At 43.7% G+C, this 13,896-nt stretch overlaps 1 protein-coding gene across 5 annotated transcripts; it reads left to right on the top strand.

Annotated features, from left to right (window-relative positions):
* The first annotated feature begins 1,616 nt into the window (after positions 1–1,616).
* Positions 1,617–13,594, top strand: LOC308369782 (amyloid beta precursor protein binding family B member 1-like). 5 transcript variants are annotated; one of them, XM_080844310.1, is made up of 14 exons: positions 1,617–1,754; positions 2,626–3,262; positions 3,414–3,625; positions 4,007–4,063; positions 5,010–5,086; positions 5,215–5,275; positions 5,564–5,713; positions 6,205–6,332; positions 7,399–7,513; positions 7,815–7,899; positions 8,960–9,055; positions 9,181–9,296; positions 9,699–9,875; positions 10,707–13,594. In XM_080844310.1, exons 2-14 carry the CDS (start codon positions 2,638–2,640, stop codon positions 10,851–10,853), a joined length of 2,046 nt encoding a protein of 681 aa, XP_080700436.1. In that variant the 5' UTR covers positions 1,617–1,754; positions 2,626–2,637; the 3' UTR covers positions 10,854–13,594. The 5 variants fall into 5 exon arrangements, with proteins under 5 accessions (XP_080700436.1, XP_080700439.1, XP_080700438.1 ...); XM_080844313.1 differs by having other exon boundaries at positions 8,960–9,040; XM_080844312.1 differs by having other exon boundaries at positions 5,567–5,713.
* The last annotated feature ends 302 nt before the right edge of the window (positions 13,595–13,896 follow it).

Here is a 13,896-nt window from a genome sequence, read left to right on the forward strand (position 1 = left end):
TGATCAAGCTCTTCTCCAGGCACAGTCTGTTTCTCTGATTTGTTTTGATCACAGTCATTGCAGAGAAGGAGGCCTCACATAAATATGTGGAGGCATAGGGTAGTAGCTGCTCCAAAGCTTTCTCTCCCAGGTCAGGGTGCTCCTGCTTCACACACATCCAAAACTGTGTGAGTGTGGATGTGGCAAACTTCATCTGGAGTCCACGGTCAGATGACACTTCCATGAGTGTTTCCTGATTAGTGACAGAGCTTCCACATGCTTCGGACAACAGAAATGGGTTTTTCACCCAATCCAGCTGTGTAGATTTCTCCTCCATATCAGGAAAGGAGGAAATTGAAAATTAAAATGTTGAATCAAATTGGTCTAATGTCCCACGATGACCAACTGGACTGGAGCTCTGTCCACATCCTCACTAGAGAGAAATCCCCCTGTGCAGAGGCTCTTCTCCACAGCTCTGCTTTCTTCGGGAAGCCTCCCACCTTGTCATACAGGTTTAAAATGCTGGTGTCCTTTCCCTGCAGACATATTCAGTTCGTTCAGTTTGCTGAATATATCTGCCAGATAGCACATATTTGCAAGCCAGTCTGTGTGGCATTGGGGGATCTGTGCTCAATCAGTACGGTCTGTACTTCAGATCGTAATTTCAACAGCCGTTTGAGTATTCTCCCTCGAGAGAGCCAACGCACGTCTGTGTGCAGCAGTAGTTGTGTGTGTTCAGCTTCCATGTTTTCGCGAAAAAAATCGCGCTTATTATACAGTTACTTGCCAAAACGATAGAAGACATTCCTCCAGAATACCTCTTTTGAATGAGTTTGTTGTCATTTCGTGATTTCCGCTAAGAAAAAAATAGTTCTGCACGCAAATGCTGAGCAATCCACCTTCTGACTTCAAGTGTCAATGACCTTCCGTTACGTTAACTAACCGGACTACTTGCGGAATGATATGCAATGTGAATTAGAAGCAAAAAACCCGTTGCCAGTGACAGCGGTGATAAACTTTACGCAGCAGTGAATATCAAGGAATTACAAACCTGCGAAAGCAGACATTTAACCCACATATGGCCCATACAAATCAACGTACATTTTGGAACATTCTGAAGAGCCGTATAATAAGTATTTTTAAATGATTTTTGGATGGAGGCTTATTTTAAATATATTTTTTTAAATCTCACGTACCCCCTGGACTACCTTCACGTACCCCCAGGGGTACGCGTACCCCCGGTTGAGAACCACTGCTTTAAAGTAAAGGGCGTGGTTGCTTTCACTTTTTAAATGGCGTTTCAAAATCATTTTCAATATGGTTGAATATTGAATGGTGTGTGCAGGTATGATGGTTTGCACTTGAAGCTTAGGCTACTTGCATTTTTGACGAGCATCCTTTAGGCTTTCCTGAGCAACCAGGTGTCTTTCGAACACAATTCTCTGTGTAGGTCAAATGCCAATATAAAGTCAGCTTTACTATCCGCAGAATTATAACACTGCACTATGTCCTGTATGTAAGATAGAGAATGTAAAAAAAAAAAACGTTCAGATTTAGTCCGCATGGACATAATTTCATTTTTTACTTTTTAGAGGGGATTACTGTCAATGTGACGGTACTGTGTGACATTGCAGTGACGTAGCTTGCTGTATCCCTGTCCTACTCTCCATCATAACAGTCGCTGTTAATCCAGATTACCAGACCAGTAATACTACGTTTATGCGGCTTTAAATATAAAATGAAAATATCATAAAAGAAGACTTAAGACAGCAAGGGTAAGTACATGTTTCAATTAACTAAGCTTATGTTGCCGTAATCTTTATTATGGTATTGTACCACCTAGACTCAGCCTCCGTCGAAAGATGATGTAGGCTGATGGCGGACGGTAACATTAGGTCCAACCAGCTAGCTAGAACTGTGATTTGGGAGGCTACATGCTAACGATAACCATTATAGGAATGTAAAATCATGTCAGTGGGCAGAGGATTATTTCTTAATAACAAGAAGATGAATGCATTTAGGAATTTTATGTCAGGTGTTAAATCATTTGCTAATCTTATGGTTACGATTTAGCGCAAAAGACGTCTGGCTTGCTAGTTAGCCATGGTAGCCGACGAGAGCTAATGTCAATAGATTACATTGCCATCCCACATACCGATCCAACAAGGTGGCTAAGCAGTTAGTGAGGGCCCATTTCCAGTGGTGTTACGTAGTTTCTATTATGCACTCGATTGAAGGATGGATTGCTTCACGGTCCAGTTAACCCGGTTTAGTTGGCTAGTCTGCTAGCTAACGTTTTTATTTTATTTAGCCAGGTTTAAGCGGTGGCAGCTGCAATGTCAGCCAGAGAGATACAGTTAGCTAAAATACTAACGTTAGTTGGTATGCAGAACTCCGCCAAACTCTTGATTTCATAATTGCAACGTTAACCAGGTAAGGTTGCATGATCTTGCTTTTGTTACAACTGTTGATGCAGATGATACATGTTAAGATTATACAATCCAAAATTGTATTCTCATAACAATAAAATATTAATATAACTTAGGTATCTTGTCGGTTATTTGTCTTTCAAAACGGTTTGGAGTCTATGAACTTGTTAAATATCCATGCCTAGCGGCTAGAAATACGTTTCTCTTTTCTCTACAGGGGTAGACGAAAATGGGGGGCAAAGATGAAGACATGTCAAACCATCTGGTAAATAAACAACGTACAGATGAGGAGTTGAACGAAAAGAATCAGCGGAACAGCCAGGAGCCCACCGGCAACAGCGCAAAATGGGTGAAGGAGGGCCAAAATCAGCAGCGCAAAGTGGCGGAAAAACAGCAGGACCCCAACCACAATGATAATCTCAACTGGAACGAGGAAGGCTCCGCAAATCAAAACAACCAAGATGACTTGCAGGGCAATGAGGAACAAACTAACACATCATCAAAAACACTACGCTCCCTCCGCCTGAACCTTGATGTAGAGTCCAAGAACATCTTAAACGAACCTCTCATTATTGAAGCACTGGATGGAGAAAAGGATAAAGAGGAAGACAAGGATGACAAAGAAGGCAAGGGAGAGGAATTGGACAGAGATGAAGAGAAAGACATCTCAGCACCAAGCCTGGGAGAGAAAAATATGTCTCCAACTATCGCAGAGTCTGCGAAGGAAGATGACCTTGGCAAAGAGGCCTGTGGGTTGTTCTCCAGTGTGACTGGAACACCAAGCGAGGACGATTCCAGCTGGACAACCCTGTCACAGGACAACAGTGCAGACAAATCCCCAAATGACAATGGCGGTAAGAGCTAATCTCTAACATTTTGCGGCATATATCAGCACTTGATGTGTTCTGCTTCTCACTGGAGTGAGTATAGGATGATTGTGTGATTGTTTTTTGTGCAACAACCCACTTATCGTTAGCCCTTTTGTTTCCAATCCTTCTTTTTCAGACACAGAATCAATCTGGGACTCCAATGCGTTCGAGACGGACAGTGATCTGCCCCCGGGTTGGATGCGCATCCGGGACACGTCAGGAACCTACTATTGGCATATTCCCACGGGAACCACTCAGTGGGATCCTCCCTTACCTTCTGACAAGGTGGAGGAGTCCACAATGTCTTCCAGCATGTCTTTAGAGACCACCCCCTGTGAGGAGCCAGAGGTGAGAGCCGGGGGGCAGAAACCTAAGGGGCCGTTTACATGAAGCCTAGTTTGTCAAACTAATACAGATAGCTAATACAGATAGCCCTATCATTTAGACGAACACTCTCTATCCGCACACGGTATCCGCAACGATCCGAATCGGGGGTAGAAAGTGAGTAGATATGAATCGGTATGGGGGCTGCACGGATTCACGCAACCTTTCACTCTCCCTTTCCAGTCTCTCTGGAGGCTGGTGGTCTGGAGGCTTATAAATAACTACATATCATTACATTACCAGATGTACATGCTTAAACTAGTGGAGCAATGCCTTGAGAGATGTCAGTGAGTTGTATTTGTGATATTATTTTTGTTTATGTCACTAACATTGTTGACTTTGTAGATCACTTGGGGCACTTCAACTCGTCCAAATATATTTGATGAAGAAGAGCCTTGGAAGGTATGGGAGTCTGTGTTTTATTGAACAAACTGCACACGTTAATAGCTTAATGTATGCCATAAGATTCATATTTTATGTATAGATAGATTCCATTCATGACATTGACTGATGCCCACAATTACCACATTTGAAAAACACAGTTAGCTCATGTTGAATGAACACCTCTCGTTGTAGTCAGTGCACTGTTCCATTGGTCAAGTGTTTCTAGGTTCTTTGTTTGGGGGCTCAGGAAAAACTGCCATGCCTGTAAATGGACTGGCTACATTTAAACACGTAATTGCTACCTTGTTGTTAGCGTACCCACCTTACCACAGGCCATTACTGTTACAAGAGTGTATGATCATGTGATGGAAACCGGTCAGCAGAGGGAGAAAATGGCTGCTCCGCTCAGGAAGGAACTTTTATTACCCTGGCTCTGCATTAGTGCACAATAGGAGAGACTATGCAGCGCACAGTCAACTCCGCACACATAAGTGAATGAGTGCTTTCTTTCTGTAAGAGGTGTGAAGTGATAAAGTTACCACCTAGTTGCTCTATTCATGCTGTAAGCAATTATGTCTTGGACTAAGAAGGGGGTCCTGGCCTGTTTCATGGGTGGGTCAGTGACAAATAAGGTTTGGCAAGATGCCAATTTAAAAATATGTTTTAAACCTGTTAAAACAACATGCCCAAGGACCGTTAGAATGTGTATTTTGCATTTCTGTTGGTTTCATAGTATTTGTTATGACATTTCTACCATTTTTTTTACCATGTACGGAACTAATGCCCCTTAAATTGTCAAATGGTGTAACCACAAAAAAATTACAAGTATTTCATACATCATCCTCTTAGATTTTGTCCACACAGAAAGAAATCATTGTTTTCCCCATGACTGATCAGTTAAAAGTTGTTGTAGCAAAAAGTCTATAACTGAATTAAACTTGTACGTCACAACTGATGTCCACAGGAGGAGGAAGTCACATCAGATGAGAGTCTGAAGGAGTTTGAGGGAGCTACTCTCCGCTATGCTTCCATCAACCTGAAGTAAGTGGCCTGCACCACAGAGTGCTAAATGCACTTTGAAAATGCACCCCGCTTCCAAATGCCAGAAAAAAATGTATTCAGCCGCCAGCTGCCTGGCTCATTCCATCTTGCTGTCTTGTTCCCCCCAGCTGCTCCCAGTCTGAGGAGGGCGAGAAATCTGCAGCGCTCTGCACAAACCTGGAGGCTAAGGTACAAACCAAACAGGCTCTCTCTCTTGCTTTTACGAGATACCTCCCCCTCCCCCTTCCTCATCCATACACAACAAAAATCCATCCTCCATGACCGGCTCCTTCTCTCTGTGCTTGCCCATTTAGCCTAGGATCATCAGCCCATTAAACTTTACAGAAAGGAAATATAAAAATGAATGAGTTGTTGAAAAAGACAGTCTTTCCTGAGAATGTTGCCCTTTTGCTCTGAGCCCGCCTGTTTATGTGGCCATGTCCGTTTATGTCCCCCCCCACCCCCCTACCCTCTTAGCAGTGTTTCGCTGTGCGCTCCCTGGGCTGGGTGGAGATGTCCGAAGAGGAAATGGCCCCGGGACGGAGCAGCGTGGCCGTGAACAACTGCATTCGACAGCTCTCCTACCACAAGCATAACCTCCACGACACAGCAGGCATCTGGGGAGAGGTGAGGGAGGCCGACAGGAAGTGGCCTTGTGGGACTTCCTTTTTTGGGGAATGAGCACTGAGCTTATGGTATTGATCTTTACCCAGCTTTGTACTTGGGTCTCCTGCCTGTGGTGGATTTAAAAAAAAATCCCTTTGTGGTATTTGCACAACTTAATGAGAGTAATTTGGTGGTTTCATGAAGAGCAAGTTTCTGCTTGTGAGCGAGCGTAGCTGGCCAAGTGTAATAAATCACATATGTAATCAAATTAGTCTCAGAAAGTTCACCGGAGGGAAATAAAATGAATAGCAATGTTGTTCTCTAATGGCACTGATCCGATCTACTACATTTCTTAGCAGAAGTAGAGTTGGTATTGGACAGCTGTTCCACTTCCACTGTAAATGCCAGTTCCTCCACAGTGCATTCATGCCTAGCAAAACTCGTGGTTAGTGGGAATAAATGGGGCAACAAATGCATTCTGGAGGGGGCTGATGATGACGATGTGTGCTCAGGGCAAGGACATGCTGATGGTGCTGGAGAATGAGCACATGAACCTGATCGACCCAATGAGCCAGACCCTGCTGCACACCCAGCCCATCGTCAGCATCCGTGTGTGGGGCGTGGGGCGTGACAACGGCAGGTCAGTTTGGGCACGTACACCAGGGGTGGCTCTCTCAGGCAGTAGGGAACATTTTGCTGTAGGCCGTCTCTAGGGTTTTATCATATAATTACATACAAGTTTTCATTTATTTTTAATAAAACATGACTCACTACAGTATTTGGAATATTAGTAGGTTGCATTGGAATGTACTATTATTTTTCGTTATTAAAAAAAACTGCACATTTGGCATACTAATGATGATGGAAGCAATTTGTTCGATCTGTAGTCGCATAGAGGGAAAGACAACAGTAGGAGGAGAGAAGTGAAAAGACTGAGTAAGAGGACAATCCACATGTGCCACGGGGCATATTTTCCTCTGCCACAGCCGCCAGAAGTCTTTTTTCCCCTCTCCCGCGCGAGTGCGCTAGTCTCTGCCCTTTAAAAGCAATGTGCAGCGAGCAGCATGAGTCAGAATGAGTCATAGCACAGGCCTGGCATTCCACACAAGCACTTCCTGGCAGCCGGACAAGCATGACATCCCGAGTGGGAATGCACTGCCCTCTGGTGGAATGTAAATGTCATAGCAAATAGCAGATGGGTGGCATTTTGTGTTGTAGTTTCTGTGTTGCCTTGAGGAAACCAACTAAAGGGCAGCTTTGTGGTCACACTTTCTTGTTAAGACCAACTTTTATTGAGGGTAAATTGTTTGCTGATGTGGACACACAATTATACGATTTAACTGTATTTTTTTCCCTTTTGGTTTTGCTGCACTATGGTACAGAGAAAGGTAAAGTATTTATATTTGTACACGTAAAGCTCCATTGTCAGTCCATTGTCGCTGCATCTTCACCCTACAGATATGTGTTCTCATGTTTTTAACAACTTTATTGTTGTGAAGCCAAATGATAAACGTAGCATGCATGTGTCAGCCATTTGTCCCGCGCCGAAATAATTCAGATTTTAATTGACGTTTTATGGAATTATGCATCATGTGTGTACCATGTTATAGTTATAATATTATTAGTTTTTTTGTATTACATGTTTTATGTGTTGTAGGATATATGTTACATACACCCCCTATACACGTTTACGTTTTTGCCATCAGGGATTTTGCATACGTAGCTCGAGACAACCTGACCCAGGTCCTGAAGTGTCATGTGTTCCGCTGTGACACCCCTGCCAAGCACATCGCCACCAGCCTGCATGACCTGTGCTCTAAGGTGGGTCCCTGGCCTCTTCAGATGGTTCACACACTGGTTGGTTCCTAAACCCTCAACTCGGAGGACTGGGTAGACTGTTCCTCATACTGACAGGGACTGCGTTGCATTCTCTGGCATCCTTACACATTTGAGCCTGATGACTTAAACAGATATGAGGAATCCAGATTTTAATATGCAGTTAAAACCCATTTTGTGCCTTAAAATGAAACTGAGCAGGCGCCTTATGAAAAGTGTTCCATTGCCTTCAGCCTTGATGTTAAGCCTGTAAAGCCACAGTTCTTGTGTAATGTTTTTGCTTCAGATAATGGCAGAGAGAAGAATCTCCAGGCATGGTCTGAGTCGCCTCAACTCGGACCCCTCCAGTCTGGGAGCCATATCTGTGCAAGGTACTACACTCCTGAGAGTTCAGGGCCAGGTTTCCCCAGACCTTAAGTAGTTTTGTAGAATCCCTCAGAGGACTCATCTTACACTTTTGGAGGGTTTCCTGAAAGCATCGTAAGTTAAACAGTGCTTGAAAACAGGCGTAGATTTACGTGTGATCGGGTGTAGTCGTAGACGGCCTATGGCTTCTCACTGGGGAGACCAGCAGGACACGTACAGGGAGATCACAACTAACAATAAATGGATCAATGCAATCATACTTTCTAGTCCTTTAGTATATTGTATAAACAGAGCGTAGTAACAGATGTATAGCTTTTAAAACCTGTGCACGTCAAAATTAGCCATAGCCCTATATTTATTTATATCTTCCTTCTTTAAGAGGAGGGAGGAGCATGCTACTCACTTTAGGACAGTTGTGAGTTGCTAAGAGCAGGCTTATGTTGGGTGTCTGGTGTAGGCCTTATATGCTACAAAAAGATATGAATATGGTGTAATATTATAACTTTGTATATTATAACTACTCAGAGGTGGTTTGTTCTTAAAGACACAGTATGTGGGATTTAGTGGCATCTAGTGGTTAGGCTGTAGATTACAACCAGTTGAATATTTCTCCCTTTTCAAGTGTGGATGAGAAGCTACGTTGGCGGGGCAGGCAGGTTTGCGTTATGTTCTTGTCTGGGGAAGGCATGTGCAAATGTAAATGTTCTTAGAATTGTAAACTTTTTAACCGCTTATCATTATTGGGAAACCCGGGTCTGTTCTGCTCTTGTCTGTCAGGAAGTGGCTTTCCCCATCATTGTTCTAATGTGTCTGCGCATGCACGCATGCACACACACACACACACACACACCCAATGAGACACGCACACACATACACACAGTTTTGTTGATTTACCCTTTACTTGCATTGTAAAGTGATTCACCCAGCATTATCATGTCTGCCTGTTAAGCCTATTTGTAGAACCCGTTGCATTTGTAAATATGTGTCCGGTTGTAGATTTATATATTTGTTTGTTTATTTTTTTAATTACTCCTGGCCATGTCAACCTCCTCCCTTCTTTTCCAGAATTCCCTGTGCCAAAAAATGAGCTGGTCCAGCGTTTCAATGTCAACTATCTTGGTAATGTACCTGTGGCTAAGCCAGTAGGTAAGGAACGCTTGGGTAAGGAGTCTTTTCATACGCACATCCCACACCACCTCTCGACCAAAGCGCTGGCCTTTAAGCGTTGCAGATCGGTTTTGATGCCACGATGTTGCCAAACGGGGTTGTCTGTGGTGTTTTCTCAGGCATGGACACCATCAATGACGCCCTGCAAGCCGTAATGGACAGCAAAGAGAAGCATGAGTGGACAGCGGTGTCTGTAGACGTGGCTCCTGCAACGCTGACCATCTTTAAAAGAGAGGTGAAGCCCTGGTGCCCTCCTTACTTTACCTTCCATTACCGTTACCGTCAAGGTTAAAGACATGCTTTGGTGGTGTAGATGATGAACACGCTTTTCTCCATTGTCATTGAGTGTGTGTCATGGTTCAGCATCTGTAAGGTGTTGCTTGACTTGTAGTACTTTGACTCAGTAAAGAGTAGAGAATCACTGGAGAATTATTTCTAAACGTATGAAAAGAAAATAGATTTGTCGCGACTAGCGTCCTGCTTCTGACTGTTACAGGCAGGATGCCACAGTCTATAATTGTTGTCCTCAAATAGCCCTGTCTTTCTCCTCTTCTCCTCTCCCCATCTCCCTCTTCTCTCTCTCTCTCTCTCTCTGTCTTCCCTCTCTCTCTCTCTCTTTCTCTCTCTCTCCATCCAGACGGAGGAGGTCCTGTGTGAGTGTCGTGTGCGTTTCCTCTCCTTCATGGGCGTGGGGAAGGACGTCCACACCTTTGCCTTCATCATGGCGGAGGCACCCGGTGACTTTGTGTGCCACATGTTCTGGTGCCACCCCAACGCTGCCAGCCTGAGCGAGGCCGTGCAGGCAGCCTGCATGGTGAGTCCCCGCGGAAACTGGAGCCATGTGTGTGCCACGTGTGTGCCACTGGAACATAGACAAATGTGGAAACGTAAGCTTCAGGGAGAAGCCCTCGAATGATCTCAACGGCTCCTTTATCTCTTAGATTAGGTATCCTTTGCTGGCCATGCAGTATGGGTGGATACCAGGGATCAAGATTGAACCCTTCCAGCCTAGTTGAAAGCTGGATGAATTATTATTAGTCCTTGAAGCCTTGTAGTCCGCAGTTTTTGTAACTCAGCAGCTGCTGTTAAAGTAACAGTATGTCACAATTATACTTCAGGATTAGGGTAAGGATAAGCAGTTTTACCTTAAAATAACAGCTTGAAAAAAATTGGGGCGCTACAATGACTTTTAATATGGAGAATCGCCTCCGTGCCATTGCTATACGAGGGTCCATAGGCTTATAACTGCTAAATGTAAGATTGCCTGACGTCGCCCGGCTTTTCTACTGTCTGCCGAACTAGTAAGTAGCTTATCTGCCGTCTTGCTTTGTCTTGTGTTGCACTTGCTTGACGTTTGAATGTGTTAGGACAGTTGTTGAGTAACTAGTTTGTCATAATGTCAAAGTCAGCACATTTAAAAGAGATTTCGTTAGTTTTAACCGCTAGCATATCGTTAGCGAATAGCAATTGATCCGGAATGCTTCTTTAAGGTACTCAGGACATAGGTTAACATCTCAGGCAAAACCTGACAAAAGAGTATATTTGCTGTCACTGAGCTAGTACAGTCGAGATCCTTTTTAGAAAGCGCATTTATCAGGATTGTCTACTGACTAGTGTTTGGCCTTTGTGTTTGTGTCTCTACTAGCTGCGTTATCAGAAGTGTCTGGATGCACGGCCCCCCAGCCTGGGCTCCTGCCTACCCACCCCCCCAGCAGACTCGGTGGCCCGGCGGGTCAGGAAGGGAGTGCAGAGCCTGCTGGGCAGCTTCAAGCACTACACCTCCACCGACTAGTCTCCCTGAGGCACAGATGCACACACACACACACACACACACACAAACAACCACACACACACACACACACACACACACACACACACACACACACAGAAATGTACTCAGACATACACATACAGTTTAAGGAAGAGCCAACCCAATCGTTGAAAATTCGCTCATTATCTAGTGAACTTATAACAGTAGTCGAGCAGTTTCTTCCCTCTGAAAAGCTACGTATATTTGTCAGTAGTCTTGCGTAGCCAGATCATTTGAACTGCTGCCTATGCTAACATGCGACGGCAGCACCTCTCACCTCTGCTGTTCTCTGCTGCTTTGAGTTCTGCCTTCAAGGTTAGACTGGAATGTTCCAAATGCAACGAACGCAGAAAAATAGCTATCCAGAAGAATGTGCCCCCAACTGATCAACCAGTCAGTTCTGTTTAGCTGTTTTTGTGCTCGACTCATCAAACTACTGTTAGCATTGGGAGGAGTATATAGTGAAAGAACCTTCAGTTTGGGTTGACTGTCCCTTGGGTTAACCCTTGGGTTACTAACCCTACAAAAGCATTACGCATAAATATACACACAGAGAGACACAGATATAGACATTTTAACACATAGAGTAGATAAGTAGAGTAGAAAAGACACTAGACACAGTACTGGCACACACAATCGCACATACACACAAAGCAGCTCTTCTCAGCTGTCAAGCCTCTTTGTAATAATGCATGACTCGGTGGCGATTATAATCTCTGGCACTTCGAAATAAGTTTAGTTCTTATTTTTTTAATCAGGTGCAGCAAATTAATCTATTTTGACCGTGAGATATTGACCGTGCTATAGTCTTTAGCTTTCAGGGTTGTTTATGAATATCAAAAAATTGTTTACATCATGTTCAGTTGCACCAGTGTCCAAGTGGCATCTTGCCTTGTTCTTTTTAGCGTTTAGTAGCTACCTTGTCGTCTTGGTTTCTCTTGCGTTTCAGCTTTTGTTTTTAAAAATCGCTGCGTTTAAAAGTGATGTACAGTAATAGAAAATTAGTATGCAATTACACTGCAAATAATTCCATAGGGAAGGTAGCCACGAATTAGTCAAACAGAATGCCACCGTCTTACACAAAAATGTTAACACACCTTTTACAGTTTAAAAAAAAAGTTGGTAATGATAAATGTGTGTTTAAAATATAGTGTGTCATGGTGTTAGACTGTAGAGGAGTTACATTTGTCTCTGTACCTTGTATGCACTTGTCTGAAATCACAAGTCCTTATCAGAAACGCCATGTTTGTGATTTAGCATAGAGCTTTATGTCAACTCGACGAAGAAAGTAGTATGCACTTATTTCACAGTTCCGAGGAATGTGTCCCAAGTCCTCCAAAGAAAGTTTGTCAAAGTAATGTCAAGACAAAAACCACAAACATCCACCGATGCAGATGTCCATGTAACATAGCGCTTTCTCATACGTTTGCATGAAAGTGGAGCCAACTCACTACAGTACTTGTGTGCAATAATAAGGCCGTTTCATTTAAGGCTTGGGGGTTGCGCCAGTCAGCTTTGTCGGGACCACCAGGGCGACTGGTGTGTCGCTCCACCGTAGAGACTCCCACGAGTCTGTGCCCTCCCCCCACCCCCCCCGCCGCTAGAAACATCCGGCAGCGCAGCGTCTCTGCTGCGGTGGGAGTTGGCTTACGGCTGCATGTCAGGCACACCTTATTAGTGCCGTCACGCATCTCCACACACTGCATGTTTAAATAACTTTGAGTAATAAAACATGTAAGTGCTGACGCGAAGCGGAAAGTTACACCACCGCCGCCGCCGATGCCAGCATTTACGCCTCAGTCCTCTTGAGCTCCCTCTGGGGGCCTGGAGTATGTAGTAGTTTAGTGTGTGTGTGGGTGTATGTGTGTGTGTTTGGTGTGTGTGTGTGAGAGAGAGTGTGGGTGTGACTGTGTGTGTGTTTGTAGGGAATGCCATATTAGTAGTGTCTGTGTCAGTGTAGATGTGAAATTAGATTAGATCTCTCCTGGTTGTTTGATATCCACCGAATAGCAGAAAGCATGTCATTGCCTCTCCATCCCACCCTGAGACACCCTACCCCGCCCCTGCCAACCAAGCCCACTCTCCTTGTACAGTGCCCCCCTGCACAGCACTTCTCGTAGGCAAGCCGGCTGTTGGGTTTCTTCTTTCTTTCTTTCACACTCTTTCTACTCTTCTCAGGCCCCTGGCCTCCCTGGAAATGTGTTTTGTATTGTTTTGCACACGACATAGTAGTGTACACCACTGCGTAGAAGTTGCACACGGCCTCTTTGTAGGTGAAATGTCTTAGAAATACTGTACGCCAGAGAATGCTTGTCAGAAATATTCATGTTTTGTTGATTAATTTGTGTTGAGAAAATAAGATTGTCAAGTTTAACCATACGAGGCGCCAGTCTTTATCCATATTGTTATTGGACTCCTGTCAAATGGAATTAGCAAAAGCCTGGATTTCCTGTCTTCAAACAAACAAGGGGTGTTTAATCCACCTTTTAAATGAACACTAATGAATCGTTTAGCTTAACCATTAATTTGTGGGATGTTTGCTTTTGCTTATGCTAAACACATATCCTTCTCAAAATTCAGAGAAAACTGCCCCCCCCCACTTTTTTTTTTCTCCTTTGTAAATAATTGATACTAAATACAAGCCAGAACATTGGACATCTCATGAATTAATTTTATTTATTTAAAAAATGTGTAAATGTGGTGTAAAACATGTATATAAAAGTCACTGCACAAAAAAAAAAAAAACATAATAAATGTGTATGTCTTGTGTCTGGTTTCAGATACTTTAATGAATTTCATTCATTTTCAGAGATGCATTAGTATGTTGGCGTGGTTTTGGTGAGAGGAAATTGGTTTTGGAATTAGAATTAGAATAATGTTGTCGAGGCATTCCCTGGACAGGATGTGTTGCCTGTGGTTACCTGGCAGAGATTTCCATCATTCAAATCAGCTCCTCTCAATTAACGTTTTTTTTTTTTTCTTCTTTGGATATCTCGTTTAGATGCTCCGAATCAGCTCACTGGTG

The sequence above is a fragment of the Sprattus sprattus genome (genome assembly GCF_963457725.1).
Source record: "Sprattus sprattus genome assembly, chromosome: 9".
In the NCBI taxonomy this organism is placed as follows: domain Eukaryota; kingdom Metazoa; phylum Chordata; class Actinopteri; order Clupeiformes; family Clupeidae; genus Sprattus; species Sprattus sprattus.